Source organism: Gallus gallus, chromosome 33 (genome assembly GCF_016699485.2).
Source record: "Gallus gallus isolate bGalGal1 chromosome 33, bGalGal1.mat.broiler.GRCg7b, whole genome shotgun sequence".
Taxonomy (NCBI): Eukaryota; Metazoa; Chordata; class Aves; order Galliformes; family Phasianidae; genus Gallus; species Gallus gallus.
The window spans coordinates 3,258,214-3,282,598 of NC_052564.1; the positions used below are offsets into that span (position 1 = coordinate 3,258,214).

At 48.6% G+C, this 24,385-nt stretch overlaps 4 protein-coding genes across 4 annotated transcripts; 2 read left to right on the forward strand and 2 right to left on the reverse strand.

The window, feature by feature from the left end:
• Window positions 1-573: 573 nt before the first annotated feature.
• Window positions 574-2,126, forward strand: LOC112530846 (olfactory receptor 14A16-like; the record flags this gene model as incomplete). The annotated part of the gene is made up of 2 exons (XM_040654694.1): window positions 574-953; window positions 1,967-2,126. Coding segments are annotated over 2 exons (540 nt in total), but the record flags the coding sequence as incomplete, so codon positions are not given.
• A 7,225-nt stretch (window positions 2,127-9,351) lies between these two features.
• On the reverse strand, window positions 9,352-9,969 carry LOC121108035 (olfactory receptor 14C36-like). The gene has a single exon (XM_040654695.1). It carries the CDS (start codon window positions 9,967-9,969, stop codon window positions 9,352-9,354), a length of 618 nt encoding a protein of 205 aa, XP_040510629.1.
• An 8,241-nt stretch (window positions 9,970-18,210) lies between these two features.
• Window positions 18,211-18,852, forward strand: LOC121107953 (olfactory receptor 14A16-like; the record flags this gene model as incomplete). Its single annotated transcript, XM_040654558.1, has 1 exon — window positions 18,211-18,852. A coding segment is annotated over one exon (642 nt), but the record flags the coding sequence as incomplete, so codon positions are not given.
• Window positions 18,853-23,293: 4,441 nt separating this feature from the next.
• Window positions 23,294-24,136, reverse strand: LOC121107954 (olfactory receptor 14A16-like; the record flags this gene model as incomplete). The annotated part of the gene is made up of 1 exon (XM_040654560.1): window positions 23,294-24,136. A coding segment is annotated over one exon (843 nt), but the record flags the coding sequence as incomplete, so codon positions are not given.
• Window positions 24,137-24,385: the final 249 nt, after the last annotated feature.

The following is a 24,385-nucleotide window of genomic DNA, read 5'->3' on the forward strand; positions in this document are numbered from 1 at the left end:
CTTTTGCTGTTTTTAGGGAAGGGGAAAGAGTTGGAGGCAGAAATCTGAAAGGGGCTGTCAAGTTTGATCACAGCTCTGAGACTCCTGAGTTGTTCTTTTCTCATTTATTTGATTGTGAACAGTAACACAGAATGTGTTTTCATCCTCCCACTTCTCAAATGATAGAAGCAGTTGAAATTTATCGTCATTCTCTGAAGACATTAATAATGCACTTATCCTGAAAACAGGCAGATTTCTGAAAGACAAATCTAAGTACACAGAGGTGGGGGTGAGGGCTCTGAGTGCAGACTGGGTAAAGATACGAGACATGAAACAGCTCCTAAGAGAAGGCTGGGATATGATTAGGAAATGAGAGGAAGGTAAGAGCTCTTTAAGCTTCAACTCTTAAGGGAAGGTGAAGCTCATGAAAATAAACTGAAGTTATGGAGTTAAATGAACGTTTCCAAAGTGAAGGAAAATTTTTTATAGTATGACTGGAGAAGTTTCTCTGAGAATGGTCTTGACTCGTCATTATCTTATGCACTCTGAACAGGACTCCATGCCCAGGAACCACAAATGCCCAACAGCAGCTCCATCAGCGAGTTCCTCCTCCTGGCGTTGGCAGACACGCGGCAGCTGCAGCTCCTGCACTTCTGGCTCTTGCTGGGCATCTACCTGGCTGCCCTCCTGGGCAACGGCCTCATCAGCACAGCCGTAGCCTGCGACCACCGCCTGCACACCCCCATGTACTTCTTCCTCCTCAACCTCGCCCTCCTCGACCTGGGCTGCATCTCCACCACTCTCCCCAAAGCCATGGCCAATGCCCTCTGGCACACCAGGCACATCTCCTATGCAGGATGTGCTGCACAGGTCTTTTTTTTATTATTCTTCTTTGATGCAGAGTATTGCATTCTCACCATCATGTCCTATGACCGCTATGTTGCCATCTGCAAGCCCCTGCACTATGGGATGCTGTTTGGAAGCAGAGCTTGTGCCACCATGGCAGCAGCTGCCTGGGGCACTGGGCTTCTCTATTCTCTGCTGCACACTGCCAATACATTTTCTATAGCTTTCTGCCTTAGTGATGTGGATCAGTACTTCTGTGAAATCGCCCAGATACTCAAGCTCTCCTGCTCAGAATCAGACTACCTCAGGGCAACCGGGATTATTTACTTTAGCCTTTCTTTAATTTCTGGGTGCTTTGTTTTCATTCTTTTCTCCTACGTGCAGATCTTCAGGGCTGTGCTGAGGATGCCCTCTGAGCAGGGACGGCACAAAGCCTTCTCCACGTGCCTCCCTCACCTGGCCGTGGTCTCCCTCTTTGTCAGCACTGTGCTGTTTGCCTACCTGAAGCCGCCCTCCATCTCCTCCCCATCCCTGGACCTGATGGCGGCTGTTCTGTACTCAGTGGTTCCTCCAGCTGTGAACCCCCTCATCTACAGCATGAGGAACCAGGAGACCAAGAGTGCCTTCAGGAAAATACTCCAGTATACACTGGTTCTCCATCAAAAAGATGTTCATCACTCTCTCAGGACTACAAAAACTTAGTTTCCTAAGTCTGAGCGATTTTACATGATGTCTCCATTTTTGCTTCATGTTTGTTTGTCATACATATGGTAAATTTATTTCCACTTAAATAATATGCATCATCAGTCTTTATTTTTACTCTTTAGTTCTGTGTGATGAACCTATTCTACTTAAAGAAACAGGTTAAATGAATAGATAATGAAATCCACAGAGGATCATTTTTTTTTTGCCTCCCATCCGGTCTGGATCATTGGAAGAGGCTCAGGATCTAAGGAACAAATGTCACACAGAGCAGCAATATTCCTGAGGGATGTCTGTCAGTGCCTGGTGGGGACACTCTGCTGCCTTTCAGCTGTGCTGCTACTGCTTCCCTGGAGCCACGGCCATGGGCAGCAGCAGGACGGGGTCTTTTCAGTGCTGCTCTCTTTGCAGCACCACACTGTTCTCCTTCTCCTTGCAGTTGTGTCAGCCCTCAGGTCCTGCGTTACGTAGCAGACCAAGGAGAAACACTTTGCCTGAGGTGTGCCTGGAATTGTCTCAAAGGCTTGGAAGAGCATTGTCGTGACAACAGACTGAAGGCTGGAGACTTGGGGGAGGAGATTCCTGTGAAAATGAGATAGCCTTGCTCTGTTCACAATGTTCCCATTGTGCTGGAAGAAGTCCTGACTGCAAACTTGTTTTTGATGGATTCATGTATTGCCTGCTCACTCACAGCCCAGGATGGCACACCTGTAAATCTATGTGAGAAACATGCTCATGATCAACAGTTTCTAATCAGGCCAAGTTCTCTGTGAAGAGAAGTTTATTCATTAGTGCAGTAATGGGCGCACACCCCCTACTGACAAGGGAGAAATTGCACAACTAGTCAGTGAAATCCATCCCGTTATATACCCTGGGTCTGACGCAGGTAAAGCCTCTCCTGGCACTCATTGGTAGAGTGTCTCAGGCTCACAACCTTCCAATGCTGTTGCTACCTGACATTTCCATACAGTGTCTGTTACCAATCCTTTGTTTTTTAGGTGTGTTCTGTACTTTCTATGGCAATAGGAGGACAATATTATCGACAGTCTGCCCACTAGTTCTGTCCTGTACCGGACTCTCCCCTGCCCTATGTAATTACCTGGCCAAGTATTGCCTGTGCCAATTCCACTCAGGTCGGAACGCCCCAGTCTCAACCTTGCTCTGTTCAGCAGCTTTCTTTGTGACTGGAAATTTCCACTGCAAAAACACCATCTACCTCTCACATGGTTTTACTCACCCTTTACTTCATGACACTTTACACCGGGTTTATTCACACCTTACTTCAGGATGTACTCACACTTTATTCCAGGTTTCCTCAGACTTTGATTCAAGTTTATTTACAGTTTACTCCGTGTTTACTCTTACTTTTCTCTTGGTTTTACTCACTCCAGGTGTATTCTCACCTTGCTTCATGTTTTACTTACACTTTACTCCAGAATTACTCACACTTTACTCCAGGTTTACTCACACTTCTGTGATTAGTCACACTTTTCTCTGTCTTCTTCTCAGTCTTTTCTCTGGGTTACTCAAACTCACACTTTGGGTTCATTCATGCATTACTCAAGCTTTCTTCTTAGCTTTTTCCAGGTATTACACACACTGCTCAACTGGTGTACTCACACTCTGTTCCAGGTGTGGACTCACAAATTCTTTCAGGTTTTACTCACACTTTACGCTGGGTTTACTCACACTTTACGCCTGCTTTACTTTGACTTTTCTATGGGTTTTATGCACAAATTGTGCTGGGTGTAATCACACTCTATTTGAGATGTACTCACACCTTACTCTGGGTTTTACTCATGCTTCACTGAAGGTTTACTCACTCATTATACAAGGTTTACTCACACTTTATGTTTACTCTCACTGTCCTCCGGGTTTACTCACACTTTACTTCAGGTTTACTTATACTTTGCAGAGTGTTTACTCACACTTTACTCTAGGTCTACTTAGTGTTTTACTCTCCCTCTACTCCAGCTTTACTCACATTTTACTCCAGGTTTACCCAAACTTTATTTCCAATTTTACTCAAACATTATTTTTGGTTTCTTCACACTTTACTCTGGGTTTACTCTTTCTTTTCTCTGGGTTCACTCACATTTTACTCTTGTTTTTTTTTTTTTTTTTTTTTTTTTTTTTTCCCTACTGCTTATTTAGGTTCTTACTCACACTTGACTCCAGGTTCACTCACACTTGACTCCAGTTTTACACAGTTTATTCTGTGGGTGCCCATACATTACTCAACATTTTACTTGACAATTACTCCATGTTTTACTCACACTTTATTCATGTTTTACTCACACATTACTCTAGGTTTACTCTTACGTTTCTCCTGGTTTTGCTAACACTTTATACTGGGTTTGCACACACATTACTCTGGGTTTGGTCACTACTATACTTTGGGTGTACTCACACTTTACTGTGTATTTTACACGGACTGTATTCCATGTTTATTAACACTTTACTCTATGTTTACTACCACTTTACTTCTAGTTTACTCACACTTTTCTTCAGGTTTACTCAGAGATTACAGTGGGTTTTGTCAGAGATTACTCCGGGTTTACTCTTTTCTCCTGCTTTTGCTCACACTTTACTTTGGTTTCACTCACATGTTGCATTGGTATTATTCAAACTTTTCCCTGGCTTTTACTCACCATTTTCTCCAGGTTTATTCACTCTTTACTTCCAGCTTACTCAAAGTTTACTCTGGGTTTTTCTCACATTATACCAAAGTTTTACTCATATTTCACTCCATCTTTACTCTCTCTTTACTCAGGGTTTGCACACACTTTATTCCACATTTTATCTCACTTAAATCTGTGTCTTCCCATACTTAACTCCAAGTCTCCCCGCACTTTACTCTTGATCTACTCACACTTTGCCACATTTAGACTTGCTCTACACCAGGTGTACTTATACCTTTCTCTGGGTTTTACTCACACTTTAGTCTGAGTTTACTCTCACCTTGCTTTGGGTTTATGCACACTTCAACAGACTTTACTCATACTCTTCTAAGGGTGTACTCACAGCTTAGTCTGGGTCTTACTCACACTTCACTTCAGGTCTACACACACAGTTCACTCTTGGTTTAGTCACACACTGCACCAGGTGTGCTCAGACTTTACTCTGAGTTTATTCACACTTTTCTCTGGGTTTACTCACACTTTACTCTGAGTTTATTCACACTTTTCTACAGCATTTACTCACCCTTTATTTCAGGTTTACTTGACCTTGCTAAGCCAGGTTCTCGCTGCCGATAGCCGATGCTCTTCTACAGACTTAGACAGAGCAGACAGTGGGTTTACCATTTTCCCAAATAACATCATTATCTATCTGTAGTAGAATTCCAGGGTCACAGCCTGAACCAGTGGGTGGGCTACATGGGTGTGTGGGTGCCTGGAGCAGGGAGCGTGGTCTGGAGCCACCCCTTCTGCCTCTGCAATACTTCCTGTGCAGTCTGTCTCTGTGCGGGTCCCCCTTCTGCCCCTGCCGTGCTCTCCAGTGGTGTGACGTACGAACGGAGGAGGGTCACATTCCTCAGCTTGTCCCTCTCTCCACACTGTTACCAGGAAGGGTGAGTCAATTCCTTTCTGATATCTTTTCCTCCAGTGCCTATTTCTCAAATATAGGCTCTGTCATTGCCTTCACTTGTTCTACAGTATCCTATCTCTGGACTGCAAGGTAGCAGGCTTGGATCATAAAAACACAAATTAACAAAGAAGCAGTGGGTTACTGAATGGAGTTCTGGCCAATGAGACAACCAACCAGAGCCAGCCAAGTGTCCTCCATCCTGACCCAAGCCCAAGAAAATAACACGATTACCTTCATCAGAAAGACGACCGAGAGATATGCATGTGTAAAAGAGCATGTGTAAAAGACTTGGGCTGGACGGAGAGGAGAGGAGGGGGAATGTCAATAATTTTAGGGACTCATAGTAATAAACCAGCCTTTTCTTGGACATCTAATGCATATGTTTGCAGCTTGCTCTTTAAGTTTGTGCCTTACTTGCCCTCTGGTATGCAGGTTCGGAGGCATTATCCCCTCTGCATCCGGTGTCAGTCCAGCGCTGATTAAGCCTACCTGTGTTATAACTACTCTGTGGCTGTAGAGTTTGATTTCCACACATCAGTTCCATTCCTCAGTTCAGTGCTCATCAGCCCTACTTGGGAGCACCCGGTCCAGGCACCTTTCCATCAAGCTGAAGAGATCACCCCTCATGGTGAGGGGATGTCACAGTCCCTAGTCCAAGGTCCCGGCCCCGGGCTGCTTCCCCACCATGCTCTAATCACTGCCCACGTGGTCTCAGTGCACAGAGCGCAGCACCTCGGGGCACAGCAGAAAGAGGCAGCCGGCAGGGGCACCCTGGAGCTGCCCTAGCGCTGAGCAATGGGCCACAAGGCAGGGATAGATATGTTGAGGTGAGGTCACTTGTGCAAGCAGAACTCACCACCTTGGAACAAACGTGACTAGATGGTGTTTCGGAGGTTATTTCTGTCTCTGGAGGTGACAGACCTGCAGCAGGAACAAGGCTAGCAAAGGGCTTTGGAAGTCATTCTTTCTGTAGTAGTCAATAGGACAGCCTTGAATTCAGGGCTGAGCTCTGTAACTTTAGGAATGCAGCTCATGGTCATTCCCATGTCTCTGGTAAGCTAGCAGAAGGCATAAAGAACAAGAGGAATAAGAAATCCTAACAAACTGTGGGAAAAGTCAGTGTTGGAAATGATACAGATTCTATAAAGTATTAGTCAAAACCACAGTGGATTAGGTCTAGGTTCATTTAGTATACTAAAGTGAAAGGGACACTGAGTTCAATAGCTGTTTCAAAGTGTGCGTTATAATATATTACTATTAATATTAATATTATGCAGAAAAACCTGCATTATATTTGCAACCACTAATGCACAAAATCTGTTGTCATTAGGTTATAAGCAAGGAAAGTATAAAGTGTTTTTTCCTCAACCCAGGAATTGTTTAACTGTGTTTTCTCCCGTCCTGTTGAGAGGCAGTGACAGAGCAGCATGGAGGGCACCTGGGAGCCAGGCAAGGTGAGCACAGCACAGCTGGACACTGAGTTCCAGGGTGATTTTGGGGTCCAAGTCCTACAGCATGAGGGTCCATGTACATTCCCTCCTGCAGGACAGCCCAGCCCCACTGACCCACAGGCAGCCCCTGGCAGCTCTGTGCAGGCACTGTGTGGGGCAGCATGCCCCCAGCACAGCCCTGACAGCCCACACTGCCCTTCTGCTCCCTCACCAGCTGGACCCTGCCCGGTCCCAATGTGTCCCACACAGCTCACAGCCAGCCCTGCCCCAGGTTCTGTTGGGCTCTGGGCCTTGATAGGGACCAGGCCGGACTGCCCATTCCCCAGTGCAGGTACTGAGCCCAGTAGAAATGTGGAGTGGTCCCATTTCAGCCCTCAGCAGATTTTGGTGAAAAGTGCTGCTGGGAACCACTGGTCTGAGGTCTGGGGCTGGTGGTAGCTTCCTTGAGCAGTGTCTCCTTTCTGTTCATGCAACAAGAAGCTTTGTTGGATCTGTGCCCTGATGGACCCTGCTACTCCCTCACAGGCATGGGGTGGTCTTCAGGGCCCCAGGATCTCCACTGACTGCACCCTTCTTCTGCAGGCCCACAAGGGCTGCAGCCCTGCAGAGCACCCAGAAGAGGTCTCATCCTATGTATGATGACAAGCAGACCCTGGTGCTCCAGCTGTCCCCAGCACCCACACAGTCTTGTCCAAGGGTGGTGTTTGGGGAAGTGCCAAAGTCACAACGGGGACTGAGGAACAGCCACAAGGTCATAGCGCTCCTGGTCATACGAGCATCTGCAGGGAAATGTCATGCCCAGGACAGCTCCCACCACTATCCATCCCTCCTCTGACCTCCATGGCCATTCCTGGGTGGCTCTGTGCTGGCCGTGCTGGTCAGGGTGGGCTGCAGACCCAGGTGAATGAGGCCGAGTGCTGCTAAATGCCTCCCTGGGAGTCTGTGGGTGTGCAAAACGAATGGAATGATAAGAGAACATTTCCAAAAGCACTTGGAATGTTCAGGTACAGCAAGAATGACTTCCATTCCCTGCACCATTACATCCCCACTGCCGCAGTGAAGTCTGCAGACACCTCATTTCCCTGCAGATACAGAGACACTACACAGAGGGTACAAGAGTCAGCTTTGATCCAAATCAGATATGGGCTCCAGGAGGAAGAGAGCAGGTTGATGCTTCAGCAGACATGGAATGAATCAAAATATTACTGTAACAGCATAAGAACCATTAATAAACATAAAACAACAGCAAACAAATTAAAAAATAAGAATAAAAATAAATATTATAAACATAGATGAGCAATACAGGCCTGCACTGGGACAGTCTGTGATTCATTTAGAGAGAGAGGAGAAGTTTATTGTTAATGAAAAATGTCCATGACATCAATTTCCCCAGTGCGTTTTTGAGGTCCGGGTTCCTCATGCCACAGATGAGGGGGTTAATGGCTGGAGGCACCACTGAGTACAGAAATGACACCACCAGGTCCAGGGATTGGGAGGAAATAGAGGGAGGCTTCAGGTAGGCAAACATGCAAGTGGTGACAAAGAGGGAGAGCATGGCCAGGTGAGGGAGGCACATGGAGAAGGCTTTGTGCCGTCCCTGCTCAGAGGGTATCTTCAGCACAGCCCTGAAGATCTGCACACAGGACAGCGCAATGAAGGCAAAACACAAGGCAGAAGCCACCTTGCTCAGGATGAGCCCTGAACTGAGTGAATTTTTTTTTCCTTCTCTTCAGGCAGAATGTCTCCAGTTTCACCCATCACTTTCATCCTCCCACTGTGTACGAGAGCGCAGAGCCTGGCTCTGTATTCTCCATGATCTCCTCACAAGCTCTCACATGCTGCAGTGATGTGCCCACAGCCTTCCCTGGTTTCTCTGCCAGGATACACAGCTGCCTCCTACCTGGCTCTTTGTGTACCAAGACAACTGCTCCCCCCCTTCCTACCCACCTCCCACCTCCCACCCCACTGACTGTGTTGGGTTTCCTATCTGTGGCTTATCACTGTGATGTCCCTGCCCCATACTTGACACAACCGTGCCTGGACTGCACAGGACAGGTGTGTTTGAGGTGGGAAGAGTTTCCCCAGCACAAGTGCCCATGGCAGCCCTCAGTGCACCACACTTCCAGGCATTCCTGCTTTACAGGTCCAGTGCTGCCCCAGCCATGTCCCACACATGGGTCTGCAGACAGCCCCGCTCTACCACCAGGAGCATGGAGATGGCTTCAGGAAAAAGCTCTGCCATCAACATGCAGTCACTGCTGGAAATGGCTGATGTGAGAGGCTGAGGGTGACAAATGTCCAGAGCAACCCTCCTGGTCCACCCATGTCCCCAAGGATGTAGACAAGGAGGGGAGTATGGAAGTGAAAAGAGAGCAGCAACACAAAGACCACCTCCTGCTGCTGTCTGTGGTCATTGGACCTGGGAAGCAGCAGCCCCATCTCAAACTCAGATAAGAGGATGGAACTCCTGGGCAGTGAGGGGCAGCCGCCATAGACACCGAGGCTGCTGCTGCGTGTTGCAGCTGGGTTCCTGGACCCTGCACTACTCCTGCATACGTCAGTTGCTCCTCTACTTTCACAGATAGTAAAACATGGCAGCAGAGACAGACAAATTTCTGCTGGCTTCTGTATTGTGTGTATCAACAGAGCAACTTTTTCTACAGGCACATGAGATGAGTGTGTCAAAACACTACAGAAATGTAGTAGGGCAAGTGTAACACTTCTGAAATTAAAGTTGTGCCTGTGAAAAAAATAATGACAACGGACTGTATTAACAATTTCAGAGTTACCTTGGGACTCCTGTTAGACAACCAAGCATCTTACGGATGCTGTAGAAGTATGTATTGCTCACTGCAGCCTTGAGCTCCTGGTTCCTCAAGCCGTAGATGAGAGGATTCACTGCTGGAGGCACCACTGAGTACAGAAATGAAACCAGCAGGTCCAGGGATGGAGAAGAGATGGAGGGGGGTTTCAGATAGGCAAACATGGCTGTGCTGACAAAGAGGGAGACCACGGCCAGGTGAGGGAGGCACATGGAGAAGGCTTTGTGCCGTCCCTGCTCAGAGGGCATCCTCAGCACGGCCCTGAAGATCTGCACATAGGAGAAAAGAATGAAAACAAAACACCCACAGATTAAACAAAGACTAAAATAAATTATCCCAACTTCACTGAGGTAGTCAGATTTTGAGAAGGAGAGCTTGAGGATCTGGGCAATTTCACAGAAGAACTGATCCACAGCATTGCCTTGGCACAGAGGCAGGGAAAATGTATTGGCAGTGTGCAGCAGGGAATTAAGGAGCCCAGTGCCCCAGGCAGCTGCTGCCATGGTGGCACAAGCTCTGCTGCCCAGCAGGGTCCCGTAGTGCAGGGGCTTGCAGATGGCAATGTAGCGGTCATAAGCCATGACCGTAAGAAGATAATATTCTGCCGAGAGGAAGAAGAGAAAGAAAAAGACCTGGGCAGCACATCCTGCGTAGGAGATGGCCCTGGTGTGCCAGAGGGCATTGGCCATGGCTTTGGGGAGAGTGGTGGAGATGCAGCCCAGGTCGAGGAGGGCGAGGTTGAGGAGGAAGAAGTACATGGGGGTGTGCAGGCGGTGGTCGCAGGCTACGGCTGTGCTGATGAGGCCGTTGCCCAGGAGGGCAGCCAGGTAGATGCCCAGCAAGAGCCAGAAGTGCAGGAGCTGCAGCTGCCGCGTGTCTGCCAACGCCAGGAGGAGGAACTCGCTGATGGAGCTGCTGTTGGGCATCTGCAGTTCCTGGGCATGGAGTCCTGTTCAGAGTGCAGAAGATAATGACAAGTCAAGGCAATTCTCAGAATCACTCATCCCACTGTACTACAAAATGTTTTCATTCGCTTAGGGCCATTCCTTTAGCACCATAACTTGAATTTATTTTTATGAAGTTCAGCATTCTGTAAGCAGAAGAAGCTCATGAAGCTTCTACGTTCCTCTCATTTTCTAATCTTATTTCATCTCCCTGGATATTTTCATCTGCTTCCATGTCTCATTTCTTTACCCCAACTGCTCCTAGAGTCCAGAAGACCAACCTCTGAGCGCTACAATTTCTGTGAGAGAAAGCTGCCTATCTGCAGGATAAGTACATTATTCATGTCTGCAGAAAACCACGATAATTTCAACTGCTTCTATCCTTCGATTGAGGAGAGGCAGAGCACACATTCTGTGGGAATGTTTAAAAAAAAAAAAAAAAGATTGAGAAAAGAACAGTTTGGGAGTCTCAGAGATGTGTTCAAAGTTGACAGCCCCTTTTAGATTTCAGCCTCCAATCCTTTTTTCCTCTCTACGAATAGGAAAAGGAAAATCCCTGCCTCATCTCTCCTCGTGCAAAGTGTTCTTGGAAACATTTTGGTTTGCTGCGTATCTGTGCTCCCCCTGCCCCAGGAAGCAGCTGTGGCAGCAGAAGGCCCCTGCCCTGCCGGGGGGCTCCTTCCCCCCACACATCTCCCCGCAGCGCCCTGGGCAGCTCCCCTGGGCAGGCTGAGAGCTGAGCCTGGCAGGCGGCAGAGTCCCTGCCCCGGCACACAGCCCCTGGGGCACAGCAGGGACCCTGCTCTGCACCACAGCCCTGGGCACCCAGCTGCACCCCGGCTGCACAGCCTGCTGATGTCCTGGGACACGCAGCCCTCAGGGCTGTGCTCACAGAAGCCCTGGTTGGGAGCAGACCTATTTCCATGATAAAGAAACAGAGTGTCTGCAGCCTGATCTGCTTTGGGATGTCCCAAATTTAGCCATCCCTCCTGTAAATGCACCTGCATTGCATTCAGCCAGACACTTACTGTTTCAAGGGATGTGAAAAATGCTCCTCCAGTGAGCTCACAGCCTGCTGCCACCGTGCACTGCTTGTAAATTCCCTCTAATTTCTCTGTTCTCCCCATGCCACCTGAGGTGTACAGGAGCTGCTCCTGGGCACAGCTGTCTCCCTTCAGCTCTGCCAACTTGTATGAACATCTCTGTCCCAGGGGACCAGCCCAGATCAGCAGCAGAGGAGGTGATTTCCTTCTCCCCACAGCTCTCCCTGGAGATATCCATGGCCCTCCTGAGCTGACAGCTCCTGCAAGGCAGCACGGTCATCACTGCAGAACGTACTTAGATGTCAGCTCAATTAATCAACACGTCCAGAGGATTTCAAACGCATGGATGTTCCAACTAAATGAAATCGGACCATGATGGAAGCAAACGTCAAATCGGGAAACCTCTGCTCATGACCAGCATGAAGGAAGTCACAAGATAAGGACAAGGAGGTGTTGACTTCTGTTCTGGGCAGTGATAGCGCTGAGGTAGTGCAGGCCTAACATTACAGAATCATTCAATGATTAGGCTAATGTTGGAGGGGCTTTCAAAGAGTACCTGGTTCCAAGCCCCAGCCATGTGCAGGGCTGCCAAGCACCAGATCAGGCTGCCCAGGATCCCATCCATTCTGACCTTGAATGCCTCCATGGATGTGGCACACAAAACTTCTATGGGCAACGTGTTTATCTTCCTTCGAGTAGATTTTCTTTTTTTCTTAAAAGGTAAGGTAAATCTCCCCTCTGTACGTTAAAGCCATTTCCATTTGTCCTATTACTATCCGACCGTCTCGTCCCAACCCTAAGGTTAAGACATGTCATCTGCTGATGGGAACCCCGGGACTGAAATGGGATCAGTTCCCCAGAGGTCCATGGGACCCATATGTCCTCTTAGTTCAGATGTGCACAAAGTTCAGATGTCTGTGTGTGAACCCCACATCTGAATGCTTGGTCTTCATTCAACAGGGACTCCATTGCTCACACATACACACTCAGTGATTCCCAAGGAGCCTGGGGTGATCCTAGTTGTGTGCTGGTGCTTGTAAAGTGTGGTGGAAAATCTCTGAGATAGACACCTCCTTCCTGAGCATCAGCTGAGGGCCAGAAGGGAGGTATTCTTGGCCATCCTAAATGTCACCACAGCCCTGTGCTTAGGGCACCCAGTGTGCCTTTTGCACCTGTCCCCATGGAGCATGTCGTGTTATTCCGCTGACCAAATGGATGAGCTCACAACAGAAGAGCAAGACCTTCCTCTCTGCTCGGTCTGTGTCATACTCTGCCATTCAAGGCGTTACAAAGCTTTGAAACACTTACATTCTTTCACTGATGACACCTCAGTATGTTCGAGGCTCACATTTGAATGGCATCAGAGTAAGTCTAGTGTCATGCCAGTTCCCAGTTGACAGGAGGCTGGCAAATGTTGTCTCATTGTAAGAAAGGGAAAGAAAGATGAAATGGGCAATTATGGACCTGTCAGTCTCATTCCGGTGCCTGGTAATATCATGGAGAAAATGATGCTGGGAGTTACTGAAAAACCCCTGAAGGACAATTCTGTCATTGGTCGCAGCCAACACAAACTCATGAGTGGAAGGTCCTGTTTAACTTAATGTCCTTTAATGACAAGTTCACCCATGTAGTTGACCCAGTGAAGCCAGTAGATGTTATCCTTGAGGACTTCAGTAGAGCTTTTGATACTGTTCCTCACAGTATCCGTCTGAACAAAATGTATGCATACGGCATAGACAGAAACATAATGAGTGGATGGGTGGGGCCAAAAGGCTTACGGTAAATGGGGTTCCATCAGGCTATAGGACGGTCACTAGCAGGGTTCCCCAGGGCTCAATTTTAAGGCCACTACTCTTAAACGTATTTGTGAATGACTTGCATGTAGTGCTAGAAGACGTTTTGAGCAAGTTTGCTGATGATACCAAATTAGAAGGAGTTGTTGTCTCTACTGAGGGTGGAGAGGACTTGCAGAGAGATCTGGACAAGATAGAGAACCGGGCAAGCACCAACCGCATGAAGCATAACAAGAACAAGTGCCTGATTCTGCACCTGGGAAGGGGCAACCCTGGACATACACACTGACTGCAGGATGGGATGCTGGAGAGCAGTCCCACTGAAAGGGACTGGGGGTCCTGGTCAACGGCAAATTGGGCGTGAGTCAGCAGTGTGCCCAGGCAGCCAGGAAGGACAACCGTCTCCTGGGGTCCATTGAGCACAGCACTGCCAGCTGGGTGAGGGAAGGGATTGTCCCTCTCTGCTCTGCACTGCTGCAGCCTCACCTGGAGCACTGGGTGCACTTCTGGGCACCGCAGAACATAAAAGACATAGCGCTATTGGAGACTGTCCAAAGGAGGGCACTAGAACTGAGAGATCTGAAGTTCAAAGTTTCATTGGGATTCACTACTTGTTCAGACTGGGCCCTTCTCACATCCCACATCCTGGGATGAGACACACTGCTTGCATGGGACTTGGGCCTCACAGCACCTCTGTACACCATGCAGAGCCTGGGAGCTGCTGTCCCCTTGACTTTCATTTGGCATACTACAATCTTCCATCCCACTGCCCCAGGAAGGGCCCTGAGACAGCCGGAGGGACAGGATCTCCTTGCCAAGGGTCAGCCCTGATCAGGGCTTGGCCTTTCTGCTTCATAAGACAAAGGAAGGTTTTCTCAGCATCACAGCCACCATCCCTGAGCCTTTGCCTGCCTGTAACCATGGCTTCCAATTATCTGCTCTAACAAGTCCCTGGGGAAGCTTGCTTGTTAGTGGCCCTCAGTGGGGCTCATTAATACTCCAAGAAACTTCTCTGTTCCTTCTGACTTGGTCTTCTTGAGCACTTCATGCTATCTTCTCTCTGCACTGATGGTTGATGGACTCAGCAGCAAAAGCCCCTTGGGGCCCATTACAGCCTAAAGAGCCCTCCTGTGCCTTGTGCCTTCCTGTCGTCATCTTCTTCAGGTGTTCAGAACTTGTACAGCTAACTGGAGAGGTATCTGGAGAAAGCTTAAGGAGGAAGAGATTGATGGGAATTTTTAAGTCTGTTTGTTTGTTTATTTATTTATTTATTTATGGTTGCGTTTAAACAATAAGTTAAAACACAACTTGGCAGTTGATTCTGACCCCAGATGTCCCCTAATGAGCTTTGCTCTGACACTGTGTGGACAAACGTCCTCCTCAACTTCCCCACTCCATTTCTACTCCCATTGGCCCCATGGGACTGGCATCACTTCTCCTCCTTCTCCTCACATCACCCTTCTCCTCTGGAGTCACCCGCTCACTGTTAAACCTCCTTTGCACCAACTCCCACTGGCTTTCCTCAGAGAACCAGCTCCATGTGGGCAATGAAAGATTTCTCTTTTTTTGCCCACAAACAGAAAGCGATGTCATTCAATTGAATGAACAGAAAAACACCGTGATCAACTGCATGCCTTGTCCAAGCTGCACCTAATGGTGTTTGTCTTTTGCAGGGAATATTTGTACTAGAAATGAGTTAGACAGAGATAGGAAGGGATAGATATAATCGCAGTGAAGGAGTTGACAAGAGAGTCCATCAGACTTCGGAGAGATGGAGCAGGTTCCAATAATCTCCTTGAAGGTCACAAATCAGCCAGATAATTGGGAGGTATTTGATTGAGCAATGTGCAAGGGATGGGGTGATGTGGAGAGCAGTGGGAAGAGTGTGTGTCCAGGTGGCATGCTGACAACATGCCCTTCAGCATGGTCATTAATTTAGGAGAGCTGGAGATCCCTGGAGGATGAGGGACATGAAATACGCAGCAGGGTAGAGCAGCGGTGGACGCTGGGCATTAGTCACAGGGCATTGGCACTGGCACCGCTGTCTGTGTCCCTGTACCTGAAGGCATCTGTGTCCTGCAAACAAAGTGGTGGAAAATGTTGGCCTTTATGGAAAAAATAATAATAATAATAATTAAAAAATGATTCCAGGAAGCCCAGTGCAACTAATAAACCGTGAGGTCAGGAAGGAAAGGAGTATCAGAGACTTCTCCATATCCTGTCTCACCAGGTTCCCTGCCCCATTCTACTGTGGGCCCACATTCTCCCTAGCCTTCCTTTTGTCACCTACATATTTCTCCAAGCAGTTCTTGTCTTTCATATGCCTGGGCAGACGAACTCTGATTCTTTAACTCATCTCAGCAGGTGCGCTGGACAAAGTATCTGCATTGCTGCCAGGTGACCTCTTCTTGCTTCCTTTCCCTGACTGATTACTTTCTGTGTTTGGGTTTGTTCAGGGCAATCCATTACCATTCCTGCAGGACTTCTGACATTTTTACTTGGCTTCCACTACTTGGAATAGATTTATTCAGCTTGGAAGCAGTATCCTTAGATCATTAGCACATTTTTTTGACCCTATTCGGCTGCGAGTCTTACCGTGCTGGACCGTACCTGACAGACACTTGAAGAAGCCAAGGTGTGCTTCACTAAAGCCCAAAGGTGTGAGCTTGTCTTTTGCCCCCCTTCATGCTCCTCAGCTCCACAATCCCATGGCCACTGCAGCCCAGGGTCCCTTTGATCTTCACATTTCCCACCAACCCTTCCTTCCTGGTGAGTATGAGATCCAGCAGAGCAACTCTCCTCTTTGGTTCCTCTATGGCTTGGCCAGGAAGCTGCCATCTGTGCTCTCCAGGGATGTCCTGGATGCCGTATGCCCTGCTGTGCTGTCCCTGCAGCAGACACTAGAGAGAAAAGGGCCCCCAGGGGGGACAAGGGCCTGACAACATGAGGATTCCATCTGTCTGTAGAGGGCACCTTCCACTTGCTCTTCCTGATCAGGAAGCCAGGAACAGGCACTGTTGGGCTCCTCTGTTGGCCATTTCCTTTCTCTCTGACCTGGCTGCTCTGCCATCCCCAGGCAGAACTCAGTGCACTCTCACAGAGGGCAGTCGCCCTTCCTTGTCTCCTCGCCCATCCATCATAAAGACTCTTTATCACCCTTGTCCTGCAGCCCAGTTGTGGAAGCAATTTAACTGTGTGGCTGTGGTCCAAAAAAGAGCTCAAGCCTGCAAATGTGCAAAGAGTTCTAGCACAGCATGAGTTGGTGTTCCCATTAGCATCCTTGTCTGTGTGTCATTTTTGTTATGGATCATGAGAACAGGTTTCCAGATTTGGCATTTGCTTCTCTTGTGGTCAAACTTCTTTCAGTGGGAACAACTGTGCTACTGGAATCCACTGGGCATGTTGATTAATTGAGCTGACTTTGAAGTACATTTTGCAGTGATGAGCCTGCTGCCCTGCAGGAGCTGTCAGCTCAGGAGCGCCATGGATATCTCCAGGGAGAGATGAAATCACCTCCTCTGCTGCTGAGCTGGGCCAGGCTCCTGGGACACTGAGAAATCATACAAGTGGGCAGCACTGCAGAAAGACAGCCGTGCCCGGGATCATCTCCTCTGTACAGCACAAAAGGACAGTGGACATGATCTGCAAGAGATGGGGTGGAGAGAAGGGAGATAGAGCTTACATGATGTGTGGGATGTGAGCCGGCTGTGACTTCATGCAGGAGCACTACTCATAGACTTTGACAAGGTAAGTTGCTTGCTGCAGGCAGTGCAGCCCTTTTCCTGGAGGGTTCAGTAAGTTTCCGACATCCCATAGCACATCAGGCTTCAGACGCTCTGTGTTTCTTTATCAGGGAAAAAGCTCCAGCTGAGGGCTTCTGTGCTGCAGCGACAGAGCACAGCCCGGAAGGGCTGCGTGTCCCAGGACGGCTGCAGGCTGTGCAGCCGGGGGTGCAGCCGGGTGCCCAGGGCTGTGGTGCAGAGCAGGGTCCCTGCTGTGCCCCAGGGGCTGTGTGCCGGGGCAGGGACTCTGCCGCCTGCCAGGCTCAGCACTCAGCCTGCCCGGGGAGCTGCCCAGGGCGCTGCGGGGAGACGTGTGGGGGGAAGGAGCCCCCCAGGAAGGCAGGGCAGGGGCCTTCTGCTGCCACAGCTGCTGCCTGGGGCAGGGGGATCACAGATATGCTGCAAACAAAAATGTTTCCAAGGGCACTTTGCAAGAGGAGGAACAAGGCATGGATTTTTCTTTTATATCCTTAGGGAAGGGAAAAGGATGGGAGGCTGAAATCTAAAGGTACCTGTCAACTTTGAACGCATCTCTGAGACTCCTGAATCTTACTTTAATCAATAGAGAATCCTCAATTGTACCTTTCTCAGTCTGCTGTTACATGAACAACCTCCTAAAGTGCTTTCAGCCACTCCTCTCCCAAAGGACAGCACCAGCTGAAATTATCTTCATTCCCTGCAAACATGAATTATGCACATCACCTCTTAATAGGCATTTACTCTAACAGAAATTTTAGTGCATAGATCTTGAGGTTAGGGGCTCTTACAGTAGTTGGGGTAAAGACAAGAGATGGAGAAACAGCTCCTAAGAGGAAAATATCCAGGAGGCTGGGATATGATTAGGAAATGATTAGGAAATGATTAGGAGAGAAATGATTAGGAAAGGAAAGCTCTTTAAGCTTCTACTTCTTATATGACGCTGAAGCTCATGAAAATAAACACACGTTATGGAGTTAAATGGACTTTCTGAGTGTAGCAGGAGAAGTGACTCTGAGAATGATCTAAACTTGTCATTATCTTCTGCACTCTGAACAGGACTCCATGCCCAGGAACCAGCAGATGCCCAACAGCAGCTCCATCAGCGAGTTCCTCCTCCTGGCGCTGGCAGACACGCGGCAGCTGCAGCTCCTGCACTTCTGGCTCTTGCTGGGCATCTACCTGGCTGCCCTCCTGGGCAACGGCCTCATCAGCACAGCCGTAGCCTGCGACCACCGCCTGCACACCCCCATGTACTTCTTCCTCCTCAACCTCGCCCTCCTCGACCTGGGCTGCATCTCCACCACTCTCCCCAAAGCCATGGCCAATGCCCTCTGGCACACCAGGGCCATCTCCTATGCAGGATGTGCTGCACAGGTCTTTCTGTTTGCCTTTCTGCTATCAGCAGAATATTCCCTTCTCACCATCATGTCCTATGACCGCTATGTTGCCATCTGCAAGCCCCTGCACTACGGGACCCTGCTGGGCAACAGAGCTTGTGTCACCATGGCAGCAGCTGCCTGGGGCACGGGGGTCCTTACTTCCGTGCTGCACACTGCCAATACATTTTCCCTGCCTCTCTGCCAAGGCAATGCTGTGGATCAGTTCTTCTGTGAAATCCCTCAGATCCTGAAGCTCTCCTGCTCACAGTCCTATCTCAGGGAAGTTGGGCTTATTGTCTTTAGTGTCCTTGTCTTATTTGGGTGCTTTGTCTTCATTCTCTTTTCCTATGTGCAGATCTTCAGGGCCATGCTGAGGATGCCCTCTGAGCAGGGACGGCACAAAGCCTTCTCCACATGCCTCCCTCACCTGGCCGTGCTCTCCCTGTTTCTCAGCACTGTCGTTTTTGCCGACCTGAAGCCCTTCTCCATCTCCTCCCCATCCCTGGACCTGCTGGTGTCATTTCTGTACTCGGTGGTTCCTCCAACACTGAACCCCATTATCTACAGCATGAGGAACAAAGAGATCAAGCATGCCCTCCGCAAAGTGTTGCAATATGCACTATTCCAGCTTCAATAAAGTGCACATCTTCCTCACATGATTCCCGGTCATTGTTCTTCCTATTTTATATGTCTTTGAATTTTTGTTTGTGCAAGTGTGATACTGTAATCTTTAAAAAAATGTTGCATTTTTTCCACTTCTTCTTTCCCATCTACTTTCTATTTTCTCACGCCAAGAGCTCATGTAAATATGAAACCAGGTTCCCTGAACAGGTTAAAAGACACTAAAAAAGCTTGCTAAATTACTTTTCCTTTGCTCTTCTCTCTTCCTGCCTTGCCTGGATCTGGATCTGGGGGAGGTACAGCCACGCACAGCAGCACAACACGCTCTTTTCATTCCTGCTCTCTTTACACTGCTCTCAAGTCCTTGCATTTGTGCAGACCTGAAGGTCTTGTGTGTCTCACCACAGCCCTGTTGTCTCTACAGCAGCACTCCGGGGCTGCAGTCAGTAGGCGGCAATATGAAGCGCTGTGTCAGAGCTGGTCTCCTTGCTGCAGCGCCATAACAAGAGGGGCTCTTCAGAGCAGGACCAGAGAACTGCAGGCCACTTCCAAAGGAATGGTGTAAGGAATGTACCTCAGGAGCTGCTCCCTGAGAAGACCTTGAGATCTTCCGGTGTTCTCCACTGAGTGACGGGGACAGTTTCAGAGTCCCAAGGTGATCTGTTATGGACTCAGGGCGGTGCTGTGGTTTAACATGGAAGGTGGCTCAGCACCACGCGGTCGTTTGCTCACTGCTGTTGTCTCAACTCTAGGAGCCCCACATTGAGCACCAAAATGACTGTGGTGGTTTAACCCGCTGGGTGGCTGAGCCCCACACAGTGCTTTGTGCACTGTCCCCTTTCCCAGTGGGATGGGGAAGAGAATTTGGCTGTACAACTCGTGGATTCAAATAAAGCTATTTTGTAAGAAAGATAAAAGGAAAGGGTAATACTTATGACCTATACATATATATGTCTCACTGGTGTGTCAGAGGGAAGGGTGCCAGGGCAATACCCGTACAGAAGTGGTGGACCCTCTGTCCTGTCACAGTTGGACAGAGCTGAGAGAGGAGGGTTGGAAGAGTATCCCAGCTCAGCATCATTGGCGCACCCCCTGCCTGCCAACCCCACTCCCCCAGGTCCCACTAAGCAACAGGTTTGAGATGCTGGAAATTGAAGAGGACATGAGTGGGGACACCAGGGAAAATCTGCCTAGGAAGGAGCCTAGGCTGAGGCAGTCACCCCCGTGCCTTGAAACTGCCTCTGTCAGGAAAGGCAGGAGGGGAATTGTGGTGGGGGATTCCCTTCTCTGGGGCATGGAGGGCTCCATTTGCAGGCCCAACCCGACCTGTAGGGAGGTGTGCTGCCTCCCTGGGACCCACATCAGGGACATCGCCAGAAAAGTCCTGGGTCTGGTTTGCTCCTCTGATTACTGCCCATTACTGATAGTTTAGGTAGGCAGTGATGAAATTGCTCAGGGAAGCCTGCGAGCTATCAAAAAGGACGTCAGGGGTTTAGGGCAAATGGTTGAAGGAGTGGGTGTTTATGTGTTATTTTCCTCTCTCATTCTTCTGTGGTGGTGAGGGATATGGAGTGGTCCGGGAAATCACAGGCTTTGAATAAGAGGCTGGAAGGTTGGTGCCGCCACAGGAACTTGGGGTTCTTTGACCATGGGTCAGTTAGCTTGGCACCTGGCCTGATGACTGCTGACAGGTCTCACCCCTCTCTGAAGGGAAAGCGGATCCCAGCCCAGGAGCTGGCAGGGGTCATTGAGGGAGCTTAAAACTGGTTGTGATGCGGAATGGGAATAAAATGATTCTTACATTTTACTACATTTTAAAGTGTTTACTCACACTTTACTCTGCATCTTACTCACACTTTACTCTGGGTTTAACTCATACTTTACTTTGGGTTTAACTCACATGTTACTCAAGCTTTATTCTTTCTTTTCTCCATGTGAACTCACACTGTGCAACGGGGGTACTCACACTCTAGTCCGGGTGTACGCACACATTACTTTGGGGTTTTACTCACACTTTACTGAAAGCTTACTCAAACATCACACCAGGTTTATTCACACTTTACTTTATGTTTACTCATGCTTTACTCTGGGTTTACTCATGCCTTACTTCAGGTTTACTTATACTTTGTGGAGTGTTTACTCACACTTTACTCAGGATGTACTCACAACACACTCCAAGTTTACTCACACTTTACTTTGGGTTCACTCGTACTTTACTCTGTCTTTTACTCACCCAGGATATTCATACGGGTCAGAGCAATCCCACGCACAAATGCAAGCTGACTCAAGAAGGACAATGCCCTCCCTCACTCTGATGGCCACCTCTGTTGATGGAGCCCAGGGTACAGTTGGCATCTCAGGCTGCACACCCTCCTTTGACCGTTTCCATCTCCCAAGACCTCTAAGTCCTTCCCCGCAGGGCTGCTCACAAGCAGGAGTTCCCGCAGTCTGTACTCATACCTGGGATTGTACCAACACAATTGCAAAACCTTGCACTTGATCTTGTTGAACCTCATGGTGTTTCTTTGGACCCACTTTCCAAGCCTGTCCAGCTCCCTCTGGATGGCACTCCTTCATTCTGTTGTTCCAACTGCACCACGCAGCCTGGTGTCATCAGCAGAGTTGCTGATGGTGCGCTCTATCTCATCATCCATGCCACTGATAGGTGTTGAAGAGCTCTGGTCCCAAGGCTGACCCCTGGGGACACCACTTGTGATCGGCCTCCACCTGGTGGAGCCCATTTCCCAGAGACCCATTTGGTAAATGTCATTTGGTAACAGTCCTTTGGCTGAGACCTTCCTACCAATTTCCTATCCAATGAGCAGTCCGCCCTACGAATCCACCTCACACATCTCTCCATAGAGATAAGGATGTGATGTGGGACAATGCCAAAGGCCTTTCAAAAGTCCAGGTAGATTTTCGTACTAGTCTGTGTAACTGATGCGCAGTCAAAGAGTCCACATTATCATTCTGACCATAAAGAAACACAAAATGTAATGAAGCTTTGGGAAAATACTGATATCCCATTTAGATCCTGAAAATATTCAGCTAAACAAAACAATGTAAATCCATGGACAAACGTTGTGTTACGGTAAAATTCATCTTCTTATTGCACACCCAAAGAAATTCCTTATTGGATTGTTCCATTGCTTACAGCTGGCACCTGGTGGATAAGTGTGTTTCTGTAACATAGCAACCTTCACTTCGGTGTCCAGAAAGCTCTTATTGGAATGGTCTGGAGTTCAGCAATGACCAAAGCATTCAGAAGTGAATCCTTACCCGAGCTGCAGTGACACAACAGACTGGGTGTGACAGCAAGAACAGGAATTACTGACTGGTAAAGAGGGGTAATTTAGGGAGTTATAGATAAATAATAGGAAAGGAGGTCAGGAGATGAGACAACAAAACTGAAGTACAAACATAGGAAATCACTTCAATTACAGTATATAGGTGAGGAATAAGAGGGATGTGAAATCTTAACTGACTCTGAGCTGATTTCTGTGTTGGAACTCTTACAAATTACATAAAATATTAGTCAAATGCATTGTGGGTTAGGTGTAGTTCCAAGTAATATACTAAGGTGAAAGTGGTGCTGTATTCAAAGCTGTTCCCAAGTGTGCAGAAAAACCTGCATTTGATGCGCAGCCATTAACACACACACTTTGTTGTCAGTGGGTTTTACACAAGGAAAGAATAAAGTGCTTTTTGCCTCAACCCAGGAATTGGTTAACTGTGTTTTCTCCCCCATCCTGTTGAGAAGGGGCAGTGACAGAGCAGCATAGGGGGCACCTGGGAGCCGGGCAAGGTGAGCACAGCACAGCTGGGCGCTGAGTTCCAGGGTGCTTTTGGGGTCCCAGCCCTGCAGCACAGTGTCTCCGTGTGACATCCTTCTGCAGGACAGCCCAGCCATGCTGCCCCACAGGCAGCTAGACTGCTAAGATTTAGGACGAGAATACCCTAATATAACACATTGGTTCTTCGCCTAATACACTGATACCTTCCAATAATCCAGCCTATATAATCCCCACGGTGCCTGCTGGCATCTCATTTGCTTGCAGATACAGAGATGGAACACAGAGGCTGTGGGAGTCAGCACTGACCCAGGATCATACGGGCTTCAGGAGAAAGAGAGCAGGGTGATGTCTCAGTAGAAGTGGTCGGAAGCCAAACACATGTATAAGACCGTGATAACCATTAATGATAATTACACACACACGTGTATGTGAATAGAAAACGAAAATGTATCTATTAACATAAATAAAGAAAAAATATTAAGAGTAGAAAACATAATACAGGGCTGTTATGGGACAGACTGTGAGTCATTTGCAGAGACAGATAAGAAGTTTATCCCTGCTGAAATGTGACTAGGGCATCATTTTCCTCACTGCATCCCTGAGATCCTGGTTCCTCATGCTGTAGATGAGGGGATTCAGTGTTGGAGGAACCACCGAGTAGAGAAATGACACCAGCAGGTTCAGAGATGGGGAGAAGAGGGAGGGGGGTTTCAGATATGCCAAAAAGTCAGTGCTGACAAACAGGGAGACCACGGCCAGGTGGGGGAGGCACATGGAGAAGGCTTTGTGCCGTCCATGCTCAGAGGGCATCCTCAGCACAGCCCTGAAGATCTGCACGTAGGACACAACAATGAAGACAAAACACCCAAGTACAACAAGGACACTAGTCACAATAAGCCCAACTTCCCTGAGATAAGATTCTGAGCAGGAGAGCTTGAGGATGTGGGGGATTTCACAGAAGAACTGATCCACAGCATTGCCTTGGCACAGAGGCAGGGAAAATGTATTGGCAGTGTGCAGCAGGGAATTAAGGGCCCCAGTGCCCCAGGCAGCTGCTGCCATGGTGGCACAAGCTCTGCTGCCCAGCAGGGTCCCGTAGTGCAGGGGCTTGCAGATGGCAACATAGCGGTCATAGGACATCACGGTGAGAAGGAAAAATTCTGCTGCGAGGAAGAAAACAAAGAAAAAGACCTGTGCAGCACATCCTGCGTAGGAGATGGCCCTGGTGTGCCAGAGGGCATTGGCCATGGCTTTGGGGAGAGTGGTGGAGATGCAGCCCAGGTCGAGGAGGGCGAGGTTGAGGAGGAAGAAGTACATGGGGGTGTGCAGGCGGTGGTCGCAGGCTACGGCTGTGCTGATGAGGCCGTTGCCCAGGAGGGCAGCCAGGTAGATGCCCAGCAAGAGCCAGAAGTGCAGGAGCTGCAGCTGCCGCGTGTCTGCCAACGCCAGGAGGAGGAACTCGCTGATGGAGCTGCTGTTGGGCATCTGCGGTTCCTGGGCATGGAGTCCTGTTCAGAGTGCAGAACATAATGACAAGACATGTAATTTTCTTAATCACTCATCCCACTGTACTATAAAAGATTTTCATTCTCTTAGGACAGTGTTCATTAGCTCCATTACTTGAGTTTAACTTCATGAGGTTCATTATTATATAAGAAGTAG

Excerpts from the sequence above, each read along its gene's own strand:
- LOC121108035 (XM_040654695.1), bottom strand. The coding sequence starts at position 9,969 with ATGGCTTATGACCGCTACATTGCCATCTGCAAGCCCCTGCACTACGGG.